General features: G+C 41.3%; 1 protein-coding gene across 3 annotated transcripts in view; it reads left to right on the forward strand.

The window, feature by feature from the left end:
- The window catches only part of PAPLA1 (Phosphatidic Acid Phospholipase A1), a 287,526-nt gene extending 267,601 nt beyond the window's left edge, over positions 1–19,925 (forward strand). For all 3 annotated transcript variants that reach the window (XM_073976650.1, XM_073976652.1, XM_073976651.1), the window contains exons 2-9: positions 703–5,627; positions 5,692–5,812; positions 11,702–12,027; positions 12,097–12,247; positions 12,331–12,930; positions 12,994–13,343; positions 18,715–19,049; positions 19,127–19,925. In XM_073976650.1, the coding sequence (XP_073832751.1) occupies positions 703–5,627; positions 5,692–5,812; positions 11,702–12,027; positions 12,097–12,247; positions 12,331–12,930; positions 12,994–13,343; positions 18,715–19,049; positions 19,127–19,262 (6,944 nt within the window). In that variant the 3' untranslated portion in view covers positions 19,263–19,925. The remainder of the gene's footprint in view (positions 1–702; positions 5,628–5,691; positions 5,813–11,701; positions 12,028–12,096; positions 12,248–12,330; positions 12,931–12,993; positions 13,344–18,714; positions 19,050–19,126) is intronic.
- The last annotated feature ends 544 nt before the right edge of the window (positions 19,926–20,469 follow it).

Raw genomic sequence — 20,469 nt, forward strand, 5'->3', positions numbered from 1 at the left:
AAAATATAAAATATAAAATATAAAATATAAAATATAAAATATAAAATATAAAATATAAAATATAAAATATAAAATATAAAATATAAAATATAAAATATAAAATATAAAATATAAAATATAAAATATAAAATATAAAATATAAAATATAAAATATAAAATATAAAATATAAAATATAAAATATAAAATATAAAATATAAAATATAAAATATAAAATATAAAATATAAAATATAAAATATAAAATATAAAATATAAAATATAAAATATAAAATATAAAATATGCAAATTCTCATAGTATAACGGGAAGCAGTGGTCTCGGGTGACCTCCCCCACAGCTGTTTTGACCAAAACGTGAAATTTCAGATATTATTATTGGTAAACATGACATTGGTAATTGTGGTCTACATCATTAGTTGGTGTGTTGGTAGAAGAAATCCGTTGTAGAAAAAAGTTGTTGTTGTAAATGTTTATACCGGGACCTCAAAAACGGGCCAGCAAAGCGGACCGGGTCAGCTAGTATAAAATATAAAATACAAAATATATAAAACACTGTAAAAATATAAAATATAAAATGTGAAATGTAAAATGTAAAATATAAAAGACGGGTGTCGGTGCATCCAAAACATATTTTTTACTTGTTCTATTCATTTTTCCAATTTTGACAATTTCATAAAAAAAAAATTTGTTTTTTTGTTTCTTTCAGAACCCAAATCATTGGTAACGGTCGGCTCATCGTCATTGGATACTGAAAACCTCGATGAAATAAATTTGAATGCCTCCACTGAAGAAACTGCTGTGACTTCTGATGCCAATGCAAATCCTTTATGGGACCAACAAACATCGTCTACAAGTGATTCAATTTTAAGTCAAGCGGCATCATCATTTTCCGCGCTACCATCGGTAGCCTCCAATGTGTTTTCCTCGTTTTCAAAGCGTATTAGTGGAATATCAAGCCGGGAAACAACACCGGGTCATGATACATCATCCTCAGCATCGGATCCTAATGGAAATTCCTCCAATGTGCCACAGTTAGATATACAGCCGAACTATACACAACATCAGCAGGAGCAACAACAATTTCCCCAACAACAACAATATCAATATCCGCCAGCCAATCAACCACCTTTCCAAACAACACCTCAAGCGGCTCAACCATTTTATGCCCCTCCTCTTCCTCCCCCAACTGCTGGCTCTCAAGCCGGAGCCTATGGTTATTTTGAGGGAAGTGTTCCACCCTCAACAACAGGCCTAGAAGCCATTACCAATACCCCAAATCTACCACCAGCTGAACCTCCAAAATTCTATACACCAGCTGAGGTGCCATCAGCACCGCCAACAGCGGCAGTACCACCACCCTCCACAGGTGGAGGTCAAAATAATTTCCGTTTTACAGCTAAGAAAAAACTTTACGCTCCCATACCGGGCCTTTCCGATCAACAAAGTGGTCAGGCGCCACCAGCAGCCACTGTAACTGGGCCAATTCCCCCAGCTCCATTTCCAACCCAGGATCCATATAGCCAAACACCATCATATCCTTACGAAGAACGTAAGTCGGAAGAACGTAAATCGGGAGGTGGTCTCTTTTCGAAAATCACCCAACTTGCTCCTTCGGGGGTTTTACAAAATATAACCGGGTTAGTGCAATCGGCTGCAGGTACCATCACCCAGACCATTAATCCGAATTCTCAATCGTCTGGAAATAACAACGGCGATCAACAATACCAACAGCCTCCGACGGTTGGAAATTTTGGTATACAATTTGATCAGCAGCAACAATACCAGGCCGGGGCAGGTTATCCTTTACCACCACCACCGGCAACGAATTACTTTGGCGCTCCCAACTATTCTGGAGAACCACAGGCCAATTACACACCTCCGCCACCAGCAACAAGTGAAGCAATTTCAACAATTCCACAACCCCAATCTGTGGCATTTTTCAATCCTCAGGCTGCAAACGTGCCCGCATTACCTCCAAGTGGAGATGTAAGCTTTTTCAATCCCTCTGCAGCAGCACCACCAACAATATTTGATCCATTCAAACAACAACAACAAGTTACGCAAGCAAGTGAATCAACACCCCAGCCAACACAAAGGCCTCCTTCCGCTTCAAGCAGGCCGCCTTCACATGCAGGAACTGGTGCTCCACCACCTGCTTCATCTTCTGTAGCATTTTTCAATCCCTTACAACAACCACAGCCCAGCTCAGCCGATACTCAGGCTGGAGTAAACTTTTTCAACCCTTCTGCAGCACCTCCAACCATATTTGATCCCTTCAAACAAACTGCAAATCCTACTGAACCACCTCGCCCTGCAAGACCATCATCGAGACCCTATAATAACTTTAGTGAGGTAGGCGGCGATCAGCAGCAACTAAGGCCCCCTTCGGCAGGCAATCAGCAACCATCATCAACAACTTCGGAACAGGTTAATTCACCCCAGCCACCATTGCAATTTTTCAATCCTAGTCAAGTTCCTTCTACTGGTGGACAACCGCCATCCGAACAAATAACTACTGAAGCGTCTGCCCAGCCTTTGCCAAGTGGACCACCACCGGTGCAATTTTTCAATCCTCTGTTGCAGAAAACTCCCAGTCAACCACCTTTAGAAGCTCAACAAACCCCACTACGGCCGCCGTCTAATCAAGCGGCCACACAAAGCGAGAACCCATTAGCGCCACAAAGTTCGGCGGAAGTCGACCAACCTACTCAACCACCAGCAGCGGCAGCTCAGTCTGCTTCAGGTATTCCGCCAGTGCAATTTTTCAATCCCCTGTCCGTGCAAGCTACCACTCAACCACACTTAGCAGCCACAACAATTACTGGCGAGGCTCAACAACCACCCCTAAGGCCACCCTCCAACCAAGGCCACACACACAACGAGAACTTATCAGCATCACAAACTTCTGAAAAAGTCTCCCAAACTCCAGCAGCTACTGGTCCCGTTCAATTTTTCAATCCCTTGCAGGTTCCCTTGGGACCCTCAGCTGCCACTCAAAACGACAGCTCATCATCACAAGTTGCACCAACATCCGAGCCGGTCTCCCAACCACCAGCAGCGGTTCCTGTTCCATTATTCAATCCCCTGCAGGCTGCCTTTGGAGGTAGTCAACCACCGTTACCAACAAGCTCAGCAACATCGGCAACTCAACAGCCATTGAGACCCCCGTCAACCTCAAATCAGACGGCTTCCAACACTGAATCCGTACCACAGGCTCCTGTGCAATTTTTCAATCCTTTACAGGAACCCGCTGTCAATCGACCATCCATCCTACCACCCACAAGTTCTACTTTAAGGCCTCCATCTGCCACCAGTCAACCTTCTGACAACTCTGTTACTGGACAGCAGCCACCAATACCTTTCTTCAATCCTCTTCAAGCTGCCGGTCAATTGTTACAACAACCAGCAGTCGGAGGAGTTCCACCACCTGTAAATTTCTATAATCCATTACAAGCAGGTCCAGCTGCTGCTCTACCCCCACAACCTGTCAGCTTCTTTGACCCTTCACTGGCTGCTACGACTCAACAAACCAAATCAATTGCGGCTCCACCATCCAGCCAACAAGTAGCACCTCCTCCCTCCACTGAAGGTGCCGCCGCAGTACCACCACCACCTTCAGGATCCACTTCATACCGTCTACAAAAAGGAACAAAACTCTATAAGAATCCATTAACAGCCCAAGAAACTGCTCCAGCTCAGGCCTTGCCAAATCCGGCATTTGGTGTAGCACCACCAACCTTACAGACATATCCCCAAACTACTGCTATACCACCACCAGGTCCACAAATTTATCAACCCTATAATCAAGGTTTTCCGGGTCCAGTATTAACTCCTGTAGCTAACATTTTTACACCAAGTTCGGAGGCAAAAAGTGAACCCTTATTTGCTCCAACCACTGCAGAAGTACCCCACAAAGTCGAAGAGTCACAACAACAAATTGAACCTAACTTAGTGGTACCAACTACCCAAGAACTTCCCGTCGGACAATCGGAACAAACTCAAAGTGTTCCACAAACCTCCCAGACTCCCAGCGAAATTTCACAAGAAATTCAAACCCAAGAATCACTACAACAACAACATCCTACTTTGGAACCTGTTAATCCCGATTATTTCTTCAAACCAATTGAACCGGCTGCTGGAACCCAAGAACAAAGTTCAGATTCTGCACAAGATTTATGTAATCCCATTGAACCGGTTGCGGAACCCATTCAAGAGACTCAACATCAACAAGAAGAACTCCAAAAAGCCACTGAACCTGAACAGCAGTCATCAAATCAAGTCGGCAACTTCTTTGGGCAAGACTCTGATACCTCTCAGAACTTCTTTAAACCAATTGAACCGGTTTTGGAAACCAATCCCCCTGATCATTTGGAACAAGCATTGGAAAATCTTAGTTTAGAACCGGCCAACGTTGCTGCACCACCATTAGCTCCACCACCAACCCAATTGGGAGCTGGCAGTAGTAACCCCTATCGCAGAGGTTCCAACGCTTCTGAGGCCAATAAACCGGTAAAAACTGCTCCTAGTTTGGCCAATTTCTTTACACCCTCCACAGTGGCCACAGGTGGTGGTGACTTTAATTTCTTTGCCTCTCTACCAAGCCAAACTGATAACAGCAACAACTCCACGGCTAATTTCTTCTCATCACAAACCACTGAACAGCAGACTACTTCCAACGTCGAAGAAAGTGAATTAAAAGAACCAACAGCTCCAGTGGAAGAACAACTTCCAGCGGAACCCACAACACCATATCCCACGGAACAGACTACGGGACCCTCATTTCCAGCATTACCCACAAATCAAGGAATAATTCCAGTTATTACAGAATCTGCCAAGGATCTCAACAGACATCAAGAGCAGAAAATCAAAACAGCTACAGGTCCCATTGGGTTTGAGGCTTTCAATCCCACTTTTGGACACAGTCAGGGAACTTCAACGCCCAATTTCTTTGATAATAATCAGCAACAAGCTACTATACAGGCACAAGTTCCACCACCAACAGGTTTTGAAAATCAAAACGCCACACAAACACAACCCCAACAACAACAACAACAACTTGAAGCCTCAGCTAACCCCATTACCAACAGCTTTACAAATTTCTTCAATCAATCGGTAACAGCTACAGTCGGACAAGCAGAAAACAATACCTGTTCCTCATTCTTTGATAACTTTAGTGGCCAACAACAGGTACAACAACAACAAACCTCAGCGGCCATAGCCACTACAGCAGCAGCTGCCAACGAAGAACAACGCATACAAAACTTTTTCAATAATCCACCACCCAAAGACGCCGATCACGTGGGTGATTTGAATTACGACCTAGTGCACAGTGGTTTGGCCATACGTAATTTACAACAACGTTCTCTGACACCCGTTTCTAATTTGGTAGAACCACCCTCATCGGCTTGTTCGGAATTTTCAACATTAAACGCTTCAGAGGTATCAATTGTTCGGGAGGATAATAAGACCAACGAAGTAGAAGCCGTAGCTTCTAACACAACAGCTGCAGCACCAAGTGATAACAGCTCAATAACCAAACATTACGAAGAACTACCCGAAGAAATCCTCCGCGAACTAAGAATGGCCAATATGTTGCAAAGCGATAAACCCAGTACACCAGTGGCAGGAACGGTAAGTTAAGGCATCATTTTTCGTTCGGAAAGTCATAATGTATACCAACGTATTTTCTTTCTAGTCCTATAAACCTGCAGTCAAGCATTGGTTCTACAAACGTACCATTGATGCCAAACAAGTTTGGGTACCATTCAGCCACTATGATTCGGCCTTATTGGAAACTAGTCTTCTAGAGGAAGGAGGTAAGTGGAACTTAGAAACACCATTTCATTCTCAAAGGGTCTATAAAAGCATCCGTATTTTCTTAAAGGGTCTTCAGAAGCACCCTTTCTTTTAAAAAGGGTCTATAGAAACACCATTTCTTTCTTTAACAACGGGTCAATAGAAGCAATCTTTTTTTGAGGAATTGCCAATAGAAGCAACCTTTCTTTCAGAAAGGGTCAATAGAAACAACTTTTCTTTTACAAGGGGTCAATAGGAGCAACCTTTCTTTGAGAAAGAAACAACCTTTCTTTCAGAAAGGGTCAATAGAAGCAACTTTTCTTTCACAAAGAGTCAATAGAAGCAACCTTTCTTTCACAAAGGGTCAATAGAAGCAACTTTTCTTTCACAAAGAGTCAATAGAAGAAATCTTTCTTTCAGAAAGGGTCAATCGAAGGAACCTTTCTTTCAGAAAGGGTCAATAGAAGCAACTTTTCTTTCAGAAAAGGCCAATCGAAGCACACTTTCTTTCCAGAAGGGTCTATAGAAGCACCCTTTCTTTCCAAAAGGGTCTATAGAAGCACCCTTTCTTTCCAAAAGGGTTTATAGAAGCACCCTTTCTTTCCAAAAGGGTCTATAGAAGCACCCTTTCTTTACAAAAGGGTCTATAGAAGCACCCTTTCTTTCCAAAAGGGTCTATAGAAGCACCCTTTCTTTCCAAAAGGGTCTATAGAAGCACCCTTTCTTTCCAAAAGGGTCTATAGAAGCACCCTTTCTTTCCAAAAGGGTCTATAGAAGCACCCTTTCTTTCCAAAAGGGTCTATAGAAGCACCCTTTCTTTCCAAAAGGGTCTATAGAAGCACCCTTTCTTTCCAAAAGGGTCTATAGAAGCACCCTTTCTTTCCAAAAGGGTCTATAGAAGCACACTTTCTTTCCAAAAGGGTCTATAGAAGCACCCTTTCTTTCCAAAAGGGTCTATAGAAGCACCCTTTCTTTCCAAAAGGGTCTAGAAGCACCCTTTCTTTCCAAAAGGGTCTATAGAAGCACCCTTTCTTTCCAAAAGGGTCTATAGAAGCACCCTTTCTTTCCAAAAGGGTCTATAGAAGCATCCTTTCTTTCCAAAAGGGTCTATAGAAGCACCCTTTCTTTCCAAAAGGGTCTATAGAAGCACCCTTTCTTTCCAAAAGGGTCTATAGAAGCACCCTTTCTTTCCAAAAGGGTCTATAGAAGCACCCTTTCTTTCCAAAAGGGTCTATAGAAGCACCCTTTCTTTCCAAAAGGGTCTATAGAAGCACCCTTTCTTTCCAAAAGGGTCTATAGAAGCACCCTTTCTTTCCAAAAGGGTCTATAGAAGCACCCTTTCTTTCCAAAAGGGTCTATAGAAGCACACTTTCTTTCCAGAAGGGTCTATAGAAGCACCCTTTCTTTCCAAAAGGGTCTAGAAGCACACTTTCTTTCCAGAAGGGTCTATAGAAGCACCCTTTCTTTCCAAAAGGGTCTAGAAGCACCCTTTCTTTCCAAAAGGGTCTAGAAGCACCCTTTCTTTCCAAAAGTGTCTATAGAAGCACCCTTTCTTTCCAAAAGGGTCTATAGAAGCACCCTTTCTTTCCAAAAGGGTCTATAGAAGCACCCTTTCTTTTCAAAAGGGTCTATAGAAGCACCCTTTCTTTCCAAAAGGGTCTATAGAAGCACCCTTTCTTTCCAAAAGGGTCTATAGAAGCACCCTTTCTTTCCAAAAGGGTCTATAGAAGCACCCTTTCTTTCCAAAAGGGTCTATAGAAGCACCCTTTCTTTCCAAAAGGGTCTATAGAAGCACCCTTTCTTTCCAAAAGGGTCTATAGAAGCACCCTTTCTTTCCAAAAGGGTCTATAGAAGCACCCTTTCTTTCCAAAAGGGTCTAGAAGCACCCTTTCTTTCCAAAAGGGTCTATAGAAGCACCATTTCTTTCCAAAAGGGTCTATAGAAGCACCCTTTCTTTCCAAAAGGGTTTATAGAAGCACCCTTTCTTTCCAAAAGTGTCTATAAAAGCACCCTTTCTTTCAAAAAGGGTCTATAGAAGCACCCTTTCTTTCCAAAAGGGTCTATAGAAGCACCCTTTCTTTCCAAAAGGGTCTATAGAAGCACCCTTTCTTTCCAAAAGGGTCTATAGAAGCACCCTTTCTTTCCAAAAGGGTCTATAGAAGCACCCTTTCTTTCCAAAAGGGTCTATAGAAGCACCCTTTCTTTCCAAAAGGGTCTATAGAAGCACCCTTTCTTTCCAAAAGGGTCTATAGAAGCACCCTTTCTTTCCAAAAGGGTCTATAGAAGCACCCTTTCTTTCCAAAAGGGTCTATAGAAGCACCCTTTCTTTCCAAAAGGGTCTATAGAAGCACCCTTTCTTTCCAAAAGGGTCTATAGAAGCACCCTTTCTTTCCAAAAGGGTCTATAGAAGCACCCTTTCTTTCCAAAAGGGTCTATAGAAGCACCCTTTCTTTCCAAAAGGGTCTATAGAAGCACCCTTTCTTTCCAAAAGGGTCTATAGAAGCACCCTTTCTTTCCAAAAGGGTCTATAGAAGCACCCTTTCTTTCCAAAAGGGTCTATAGAAGCACCCTTTCTTTCCAAAAGGGTCTATAGAAGCACCCTTTCTTTCCAAAAGGGTCTATAGAAGCACCCTTTCTTTCCAAAAGGGTCTATAGAAGCACCCTTTCTTTCCAAAAGGGTCTATAGAAGCACCCTTTCTTTCCAAAAGGGTCTATAGAAGCACCCTTTCTTTCCAAAAGGGTCTATAGAAGCACCCTTTCTTTCCAAAAGGGTCTATAGAAGCACCCTTTCTTTCCAAAAGGGTCTATAGAAGCACCCTTTCTTTCCAAAAGGGTCTATAGAAGCACCCTTTCTTTCCAAAAGGGTCTATAGAAGCACCCTTTCTTTCCAAAAGGGTCTATAGAAGCACCCTTTCTTTCCAAAAGGGTCTATAGAAGCACCCTTTCTTTCCAAAAGGGTCTATAGAAGCACCCTTTCTTTCCAAAAGGGTCTATAGAAGCACACTTTCTTTCCAGAAGGGTCTATAGAAGCACCCTTTCTTTCCAAAAGGGTCTATAGAAGCACCCTTTCTTTCCAAAAGGGTTTATAGAAGCACCCTTTCTTTCCAAAAGGGTCTATAGAAGCACCCTTTCTTTCCAAAAGGGTCTATAGAAGCACCCTTTCTTTCCAAAAGGGTTTATAGAAGCACCCTTTCTTTCCAAAAGGGTCTATAGAAGCACCCTTTCTTTCCAAAAGGGTCTATAGAAGCACCCTTTCTTTCCAAAAGGGTCTATAGAAGCACCCTTTCTTTCCAAAAGGGTCTATAGAAGCACCCTTTCTTTCCAAAAGGGTCTATAGAAGCACCCTTTCTTTCCAAAAGGGTCTACAGAAGCACCCTTTCTTTCCAAAAGGGTCTATAGAAGCACCCTTTCTTTCCAAAAGGGTCTATAGAAGCACCCTTTCTTTCCAAAAGGGTCTATAGAAGCACACTTTCTTTCCAGAAGGGTCTATAGAAGCACCCTTTCTTTCCAAAAGGGTCTATAGAAGCACCCTTTCTTTCCAAAAGGGTCTATAGAAGCACACTTTCTTTCCAAAAGGGTCTATAGAATCACCCTTTCTTTCCAAAAGGGTCTATAGAAGCACCCTTTCTTTCCAAAAGGGTCTATAGAAGCACCCTTTCTTTCCAAAAGGGTCTAAAGAAGCACCCTTTCTTTCCAAAAGGGTCTAAAGAAGCACCCTTTCTTTCCAAACGGGTCTATAGAAGCACCCTTTCTTTCCAAAAGGGTCTATAGAAGCACACTTTGTTTCCAAAAGGGTCTATAGAAGCACCCTTTCTTTCCAAAAGGGTCTATAGAAGCACCCTTTCTTTCCAAAAGGGTCTAGAAGCACCCTTTCTTTCCAAAAGGGTCTATAGAAGCACCATTTCTTTCCAAAAGGGTCTATAGAAGCACCCTTTCTTTCCAAAAGGGTTTATAGAAGCACCCTTTCTTTCCAAAAGTGTCTATAAAAGCACCCTTTCTTTCAAAAAGGGTCTATAGAAGCACCCTTTCTTTCCAAAAGGGTCTATAGAAGCACCCTTTCTTTCCAAAAGGGTCTATAGAAGCACCCTTTCTTTCCAAAAGGGTCTATAGAAGCACCCTTTCTTTCCAAAAGGGTCTATAGAAGCACCCTTTCTTTCCAAAAGGGTCTATAGAAGCACCCTTTCTTTCCAAAAGGGTCTATAGAAGCACCCTTTCTTTCCAAAAGGGTCTATAGAAGCACCCTTTCTTTCCAAAAGGGTCTATAGAAGCACCCTTTCTTTCCAAAAGGGTCTATAGAAGCACCCTTTCTTTCCAAAAGGGTCTATAGAAGCACCCTTTCTTTCCAAAAGGGTCTATAGAAGCACCCTTTCTTTCCAAAAGGGTCTATAGAAGCACCCTTTCTTTCCAAAAGGGTCTATAGAAGCACCCTTTCTTTCCAAAAGGGTCTATAGAAGCACCCTTTCTTTCCAAAAGGGTCTATAGAAGCACCCTTTCTTTCCAAAAGGGTCTATAGAAGCACCCTTTCTTTCCAAAAGGGTCTATAGAAGCACCCTTTCTTTCCAAAAGGGTCTATAGAAGCACCCTTTCTTTCCAAAAGGGTCTATAGAAGCACCCTTTCTTTCCAAAAGGGTCTATAGAAGCACCCTTTCTTTCCAAAAGGGTCTATAGAAGCACCCTTTCTTTCCAAAAGGGTCTATAGAAGCACCCTTTCTTTCCAAAAGGGTCTATAGAAGCACCCTTTCTTTCCAAAAGGGTCTATAGAAGCACCCTTTCTTTCCAAAAGGGTCTATAGAAGCACCCTTTCTTTCCAAAAGGGTCTATAGAAGCACCCTTTCTTTCCAAAAGGGTCTATAGAAGCACACTTTCTTTCCAGAAGGGTCTATAGAAGCACCCTTTCTTTCCAAAAGGGTCTATAGAAGCACCCTTTCTTTCCAAAAGGGTTTATAGAAGCACCCTTTCTTTCCAAAAGGGTCTATAGAAGCACCCTTTCTTTCCAAAAGGGTCTATAGAAGCACCCTTTCTTTCCAAAAGGGTTTATAGAAGCACCCTTTCTTTCCAAAAGGGTCTATAGAAGCACCCTTTCTTTCCAAAAGGGTCTATAGAAGCACCCTTTCTTTCCAAAAGGGTCTATAGAAGCACCCTTTCTTTCCAAAAGGGTCTATAGAAGCACCCTTTCTTTCCAAAAGGGTCTATAGAAGCACCCTTTCTTTCCAAAAGGGTCTACAGAAGCACCCTTTCTTTCCAAAAGGGTCTATAGAAGCACCCTTTCTTTCCAAAAGGGTCTATAGAAGCACCCTTTCTTTCCAAAAGGGTCTATAGAAGCACACTTTCTTTCCAGAAGGGTCTATAGAAGCACCCTTTCTTTCCAAAAGGGTCTATAGAAGCACCCTTTCTTTCCAAAAGGGTCTATAGAAGCACACTTTCTTTCCAAAAGGGTCTATAGAATCACCCTTTCTTTCCAAAAGGGTCTATAGAAGCACCCTTTCTTTCCAAAAGGGTCTATAGAAGCACCCTTTCTTTCCAAAAGGGTCTAAAGAAGCACCCTTTCTTTCCAAAAGGGTCTAAAGAAGCACCCTTTCTTTCCAAACGGGTCTATAGAAGCACCCTTTCTTTCCAAAAGGGTCTATAGAAGCACACTTTGTTTCCAAAAGGGTCTATAGAATCACCCTTTCTTTCCAAAAGGGTCTATAGAAGCACCCTTTCTTTCCAAAAGGGTCTATAGAAGCACCCTTTTCAAAAGGGTCTAAAGAAGCACCCTTTCTTTCCAAAAGGGTCTATAGAAGCACCCCTTCTTTCAGCAAGGGTCTATCGAATAACCCTTAGATTAGTTTTGTGCCATTTGCATTTTCTTATTAGCCTCCCATTGAAAAATTCTCCTGTAACCAAATTTTCAATTTTTCTTTTCGCAGAAGGCAAACCCGAAGTGGTGGCCGTTGAAGGAGGTCGCTATGATGTCTACATTAAAGAACGCCTTAAGCGCAGTGTCTATTGGGAAAGCGAACCAATTGAGGTTAGGCGCTGTTCATGGTTCTATAAAGCAGTCGATTCCAAATACATACCCTATGAAGAAAGCACCGCTGATGTTTTAGAGGCGGAATACAAACAAGCAGCCGAAAGTGGTGTTTGGCATAAAACCATTATATTGGGTATGGGAGAACAGGTGGTTTTCCACGGTCCCACAGTTATTGTACACTTTCAGCAACAACAAAATCAAGATGCCTGGGGTGGTACTACGGTAAGTAAAACTTACATATATGAGGATATTTTTTTGGCAATATATAATTACCCCTTCCTTTATTTGCAGCAAACAACGACCAGGCCACGTGTGGTTAAACGCGATCTAGATGATTTCAACATTACCCAAGGTGAATCGCAAAAAGTGGATCATTTACTATTCATGGTTCATGGTATTGGTTCGGCCTGTGATTTGAAACTCAGAACAGTGGAGGAAGTTGGTAAGTAAAACAAAACAAAATCTCTTTTTAATTTAATAAACAAATAATCTACATCCCCATTTCTTATCTATCTCTCCTTTTAGTTGAAGATTTCCGCACAATAGCCCATCAATTGGTACAATCACATTATAAAAATTCCACAGATTTGGGTTTGGTGGGACGCGTTGAGGTGCTACCCATATCGTGGCACAGTCAGTTACACTCCATTGAGTTGGGTATTGATGAGAAGCTACGTTCCATTACCCTGGAATCGATACCAAAATTGCGCAACTTTACCAATGACACACTTCTGGATATACTCTTCTATACCAGTCCCACATTCTGTCAGAGAATTATGAATTCAATTGTAATGTCCCTAAATGACATGTATATGAAATATCGCCAACGACACCCTGACTTCAATGGTGGTGTTTCATTGGCTGGTCATAGTTTGGGATCATTGATTCTCTTCGATTTGCTCTGCCATCAAAATCCGATTAAAGAAAGTGAAGAAAAGAATCTCGAAAATCCAGATCAACAATTCCTAAGTCAAAGCAATTTGGCAGCTGTGGATAGCAACAATCAAATGGAGGCCAAATCGATTAGTTATACCATGGGTCCAGCTGGTACTGGACAACCGTTTATCAATTACGGCCAATTGATCTTCCAGCCTAAGAAATTCTTTGCTCTGGGCTCACCAGTAGGTAAGTGACACACTTTTCATCTTTCTACAGCGAATACTTAAAAAATCTATTTTGTTCTTTCAGGCATGTTTGTTACCATCCGCGGTATTGACAAGCTTGGTCTCGACTTCCGTCTACCCACTTGCCCCGGTTTCTATAACATATTCCATCCATATGACCCTGTTGCATATCGCATTGAAGCCTTGGTGAATCCTGATTTAAGTGGTGTACGACCTGTCCTCATACCGCATCATAAGGGCCGTAAACGTATGCATTTGGAATTGAAGGAGACAATGGCCCGCGTTAGCACGGATTTGAAACATCGTTTCTTGGACAAATTCAAAAACACCTTTGATAGTGTTAACTTCTTCGGTCCCCTGGCATCGAAATCGAAAAAGGAAACCGAAGAAATGATGGAGAAGGAAGTGCAAAAGGTAAGTGTGAAATAGCAAAAGAGAATGTAAGAACTTTTGTTGTTATGTAACATGATTGTGATTCATAACTTTGAGGAGTCAGCCGCCTGTTATGCCAATGTTCATAGTGCGCCAAAAGTTGAGGTTGAATGAAGCTTTTGCGCCAACATATTTCTGATTCTTCTCCTGCGAATAATCGCCTTCCTCCGCTGGGAATAGCAATCTTCATGCGATGCAGGGACTTAAGGCCATAATTACTTACCTCCATCCGACATATACCCATTAGAAATCTCCAAATACGGGGGTGTCGCGATGTTTAGGTTTACAATAGCTTACCTGCTGGATTAGAATGGAGTCTTGTTGATACATAGACGCCTCAACGAATTAAGGCTTTTTAGCCTATTTCTTTCTTTGGTAATGGAGGACTATGCCTCGGTTTGACACCAGTACCCCACTATAGGTTAGGTTATGGGATGTGCAGCAGCCCTTAATTGTATCAATGGAGAAAAAGGGGGAAGTGGTAAAAGGAGAGTAGATGTAACAGAGACATGGGGAAGAGAATGTAATTAGTTGAACTTGCTTAGTCTAGGATGACCCGCCCCATAGCCATTTAAGACTCCTGCAATAGGTTATCAGGGCTGTGGGGTCTATGGAGGCAAAATAAGAGAGAGATGCAATCTCATGCACACCAAACAGCCTATGTCTTTTGACTGACAGTCTAGGGCATCAGGGGATAAGATACTCGACTGTTTCAGTCTCTTCCACATCCTCACTTAGCCTGCAATATTCAATGTTGTTGTTGTCCTTTCACATACTTTTCATAGATTTGATGCCGCAGTGACCAGTAATGGCACCTCTTGCAATTCTAATCTACGTAGTGAGAGAAGGGTCCTAGTTCAATGGCCGGATTACAGCCGGGTACGTCAGACTAGATGGTTAAGGTAGGAAGACTACCGGATATTACATCCAACATTCCTCCCACAACCTCCAAACGGTTCGATTCCAGGGAAACAACGAAGGCGGGTGTTTCATTATAACCTATGCTTCTATGTTGTTGTTGTAGCAGCATAGAAACCTACGTAGAAGCAGTCCCTCGGTAGCGGGTTCTTTCGTACCGGATTGACCCAAAACCATAGTGTTTCGGCTAGCGGCTGCCGAATGCTTCCTATGCTTCTACCTAGGTTTCTATGCTGCTACAACAACAACATGGGCGATTAGGTTTGATGCTGGGTTGGCAGGTTGTTGTTGCAACGACGTAGTTAGAGGGAGGCCGAGGGCCCGGCCCGGTCCACTACCAGTCATTTTTTGTATATTTTACTCACAAAACCTAAAATGTTGCCTGTTTCCAAGCCTGTCAGATAGGTTAATGTTGTTTTTGTAGTTGTTTTAGCAGAATAGATTTAATGCAGTGTTGGCAGCCGCTGCCCGAAACACTTTTGATTTCGGGTTAATCCGATACAAAGAACCCGCTACCGTGGGAATGCGTAGATGTTGTTGTTTCTACCTTTGAAGCTCCAGATCATGAAGATCTCTCCTGACGGGCCGGGGTGGTGCGAGCCTGTCTACAATATTTTATTATTAATATTATGGCCCGGATGCTCACGACGATAACACCCACGCTGGTACTGCATCGACAAAATTGTTGTGCAACGATAACATTTTCATCGCCTCAGGAGGATGGTTCTCTGGTGTGTCATGGGATGGGTTCTATTACAGTCCTCATGGCGGCATTCTGGCAGGTTTGAATATTCTTCCACTACGAAGCGCAAACATTTCCATAACAAACTGCTGCCGGCCAGCGACTTGTGATGCTTGTTTCTACTTCTGATCTTGTCGCAAAAAGCTGTGACTTGTGCGGACGTCTTATATATGCTATAGAACGTCACACCCAATATCTTGGGAATAAAGACACCATCGACCAACATGTTCAGGGAAGCCTCTTTTCAGCCTTCCTGGTGGTGAACGGTGTGGCAGTGGGTTTAGGGTCGAATATTTTCATATTCCTCAGATGAGAGAACTGTACTAAGTCCGCTATGTTTAACCTATTACATATGTCATTGACGTTAGGACGCGACGCCAAGATCGTACAATCATCCGCACACATCGTAATCTCTATGCCGTGTGGAGGGTGTGGAATTTCAGTTTTTAAAGCCATCAAATTTTTTTCAAAATGGTTTGTGCATGACCTATTTCAATATTTGAATGGAATAAACGTTATTTTAGTTATTAGTCTAAAAGAAAATAATTTTTGATTTTTATACCCTCAGCCTTTAGGCTAAGGAGGGTATATACACTTTGATACGATGAAAATGTGCCTCATCGAAATAATGGTTTTAGACTCCAAGTATGTTTGGACGAAATGTGTTTCAGACAATTTTGAGTCGATCTAGCCATGTCCGTCCGTCTGTCTGTCTGTCCTGCTGGCTGGAGCGCACGATAACTCTCGAACGGATGAACCGATTCGGTTCAAATTTTTCCTTTCGTAATATTTTGCCCAAACTTAGTTTAAGTTCGAAGATGAGCTATATCGGTCCACTCCTTCCGGTACCTCCCCCACAAAAGTACAAAAATGTTCGGAAAATTTGTGGGCACGATAACTCTTGAAGGGTGTAACTGATTTGGTCCATACTTTGCACATCGTGAAATTTCTACCAGACTTAGATGAGGTTCCAATATGGACTCAATCGGCCCACTCCTTCGGGTACCTCCCACACAAAATTTCGGATAAGTTCAGTTTGGGGCCATCTCTCGAATCGCTTTGATTTTTGCTTTAGCAACTTGTATTTACTGCCCCCCCTCCCCCCCATACTACGGTATAAGTTTCATCAGGTGCAAGTCCATACTTCCTGAGAAAATAGCCTGAAAGTTGCAAAAAACCCCTATGACGCCGTGTGAAGTGGTTGGAGCGCAAGATAACTCTCGAACGGATCTGTCGATTCGGTCCAAAATTTGGCCTTCGTAATATTTCATCAAAACATAGTTTAAATTCGAAGATGGGCTATATCGGTCCACTCCTTCAGGTACCTCCCCCACAAAACTTCAAAAATGTTCGGAAAAATTTTGCGCACGATAACTCTTGAAGGGAGTGACCGATGTAATCCGAACTTTGCACATCCTAATATATCTACCAGATATAGATCAGGTTCGAATATGGACTCTATTTGTCGACTCCTTCTGGTACCACTCACACAAAATTTCGGATAAGTTCACTTTAAGACCTGCTCTCGAATCACTTTGATTTTTGTTGAATCGATTTGATTCGCTACCTCCATTACGACGGTAAAAGTTTTTTCAGGGGCAAGTCCATATTTCTTGGGAAAACAGCCCGAAAGGTGTAAAAAACGATCCGTCCGGAGGTAAAAGTTTCGCTTCACATTGGCTGAGGGTATATATCTGTCGGCAAAGCCGACTGACACTTTTTTACTTGTTTTACCTTATTTAGGTATCAGTGGTCACAGAATATCTCCGCCTCAAATTGTGGAAAGGATAGAAAATAATTATTCCGTTTTAGTACAGAATATTTTATGGTGGAGGGTATAAAAAGTTCGGCCCGGGCGAACTTAACACTTTTTTATACCTTCAGCCTTTAGGCTAAAGAAGGCATTTACACTTTGATACGACCAAAAATGTGCCTCATCGAAATAATGGTTTTAGACCCCAAGTATGTTTGTACGATATCCGTTTCAGACAATTTAGAGTAGATCTAGCAATGTCCGTCCGTCTGTCTGTCTGTCTGGCTGGTGCACACGATAACTCTCGAACGGATCAATCGATTCGATTTCGGCATCGAAATATTTTGTCCAGATTCGATTTAAGTTCGAAGATGGGCCATATAGGTCCACTCCTTCAGGTACCTCCCCCACAAATGTTCAAAAATTGTCGCAAAACTTGTGCGCACGATAACTCTTGTAGGGAATAACCGATTTGGTCCATACTTAGCATATCGTGTAATTTCTACCAAACTTAGATGAGGTTCCAATATGGACTCAATCGGTCCATTCCTTCGGGTACCTCCCACACAAAATTTCGGAAAAGTTCAGTTTAGGACCTGGCCTCGAATCGCTTTAATTTTTGTTTACGCAAGTTGTATTCGCTGTCCTCTATACGACGCTGTAAGTTTCATTAGGGGAAAACCATACTTCCTGAGAAAATAGCCTGAAAGTTACAAAAACCCCTATGACACCGTGTGTAGTGGTTGGAGCGCAAGATAACTCTGAAAAGGATCTGCCGATTCGGCCCAAAATTTGGCTCTCGTAATATTTTGTCCAAACTTAGTTCAAGTTCAAAGATGGATTATATCGGTCCACTCCTTCCGGTACCTCCCCCACAAAAGTTCGAAAATGTTCGGAAAATTTGTGCGTACGATAACTCTTGAAAGAACTAACCGATTTGGTCCATACTTTGCACATTATGAAATTTCTACCAGACTTAGATGAGGTTCCAATATGGACTCAATCGGTAAACTCCTTCGAGTACCTCCCACACAAAATTTCGGAAAAGTTCAGTTTAGGACCTGCTCTCGAATCGCCTTGGTTTTTGTTGTAACATCTTGTATTCACTGTTCCCTATACGAAGGTACAAGTTTCCTCAGGGGCAAGTCCATACTTCCTGGAAAAATAGCCTGAAAGTTGAAAAACAACCCTTATGACACCATGTTTATGGGTGGAAGCGAAAGATAATTCTGGAACGGATATGCCGATTCCGGCCAAAATTTGACCTTCGTAATATTTTTTCCAAACTTAGTTTAAGTTCGTAGATAAGCCATATCGGTCCACTCCTTCAGGTACCTACCCCACAAAAGTTCAAAAATATTCGGAAAAATTGTGCGCACGATAACTCTTGATGGGAGTGACCGATTTGGTCCATACTTTACACATTCTCATAATATCTACCAGATATAGATCAGGTTCGAATATGGACTATATTTGTCCACTCCATCCCGTACCTCCCACACAAAATTTTGGATAAGTTCACTTTAAGACCTGCTATTGAATCACTTTGATTTTTGTTGAAGCAACTTACATTCGCTGCCTAAGTTACGATGGTAAAAGTTGTTTCAGGGGCAAGTCCATACTTCTTGAGAAAACAGACCGAAGGGTGTAAAAACCCCCTATGGCACCCCCATGGTCTATGTCGCTCCATTCCTTTAAGTACCTTTTCCGCAAAAATTTTGAACTTTAATCCTAATCAACATTTTTGTCGGTTCATACGATCAAAATTTTGAAACCCCCTTAATACATTAGTTTTTTGTGAAAAAAGTGTTTCAATTTGCACAGGTTGAGGGTATATCTCTGTCGGCAAAGCCGACTGATACTTTTTTACTTGTTACTTGTTGGTTTTTATCTAACAATCTAACCTCACTTTGTTGTTGTTGTTTTATTTCATTCAACAGGTCATTGAAATGCAAATGCAAATGGAACATCAACGTGGTGGCCCCAGTACCAGTGGTGGTAGCCAACAACAATCGCAATCACAAACACCCAATCAGGAACACATGTCTCCAGGTGATGAACCGCAAAGCAGCAGTAGTCAACATTTACCATTGCTCCACGCACCACGTGCACGCACCGATTCCGTCTCCACTGCCGTATCAGATGATATGGTTGAAATAGATTTCCCACTGGGTAAATTAAACGATTCAAAACGTATTGACTATGTGCTGCAAGAGGCACCCTTGGAATTTATCAACGAATATATTTTTGCTCTTAGCAGTCATGTTTGTTATTGGTAAGTTAGATGGTTATTATAACTTTTATTTTTTTGTTATAAATGAATATTAACGTTTTTGTGTTTATTTGTTGCAGGGATTCCGAAGACACCATACTCTTTGTTATGAAGGAAATCTATGCTGGCCTTGGCATCAGTCCCGATAGCCAAGTACCCCAGCAAACGATGACAATTGAACGTCCTAGTTCTCGTAATAGTTTATCACAAGCATAGATTTGAGTTTTTTTCTTAAGGCGTTTTTTTCGATATCATCACTGTGTTTTTTTTTTTTTTTTTTGATTATTTGTCGCTGTTGTTTATTCGTCGTAATTGTTGTTTATTAATATTTGACATTATTTGTGCATTATTTGTTATATCAATTGGATAGAAAAAACTTCAAATTATTGCTGCTATTTAAAACATAAAACAATTTTTGAATAATTAAAGAAATGGGATCCAATTTCTTCAAAGTTCGTATTGTAATTCTGGTTTGATTGTGGATACTGATACCCCATCATCAGCATCATAATTAACATCATCTTAAAAACACGAATGAAATGTACGAATTAGATCGATATCGATTTTAACATACATATGTGTGTATGTTTTAGTATAATTAATCACACCTAAAAATTAGATACAGCTTTTTGTAATATAACCATTCAATTTCCAATAATTTTTAGAAATATTTAATTTCTCCTTCAATTTTTTTTTTTGGGATCCCATAATTTCTTATTAGTATTTACATAAAACTTGAGCTTGGCATATAATCACATTCTCCAAATAAAAATTTAAATATTTAATGTAAATTTAAGGGTTACGGTATAGTCTCAAAACGAATACACATTACAATTATCCTTTTTAATAAACAATTTATAAATATATAAACAAATCAAATGACTACTGCTTTTTTATTTCGCTGAAATTCTTAAATTTAATTTATTGAGAATATTTGATGTAGCTATGTTGTTCCTGATAGAAAAGTTAACACAATGTCGAATATATAAAAGCCGAACTAGCCAGAGAACCCACAAATAAACAAGTTAAAAATATCAGTCGGCTTTGAAATATTCATATATTGAAAATCTTGAATCGAATACCGGCAACGCAGTCGAAATCCTTTTCCCCAATAGTTATGTTCTAGGGTTACGGAGGAGGTACCTGAAGGAATGCATCGGCATAGTCTATTTTGGAAGTGGATCTTATTTTGGGAGTCATTTATTTTCCATCGATAGTGCGCCCTCCATTCATTTTAGTGGAAGCATGGACTTCCCCAGGAAAAATATAATATCGCTATACAGGAACACAAGAAATAACATCGGTATACATTTCCAAAGGATCTTCGAACAGACCCTAAACTGCACTTAAACAAAAATGTTGAACTTTTGTGGGGGAGGTGCGTGCCATAAGCCATAGACTGATATAGTCCATATTCGAAATT

This window comes from Musca autumnalis, unplaced genomic scaffold, assembly GCF_047663935.1.
Source record: "Musca autumnalis isolate F117 unplaced genomic scaffold, ASM4766393v1 scaffold_3, whole genome shotgun sequence".
In the NCBI taxonomy this organism is placed as follows: Eukaryota; Metazoa; Arthropoda; class Insecta; order Diptera; family Muscidae; genus Musca; species Musca autumnalis.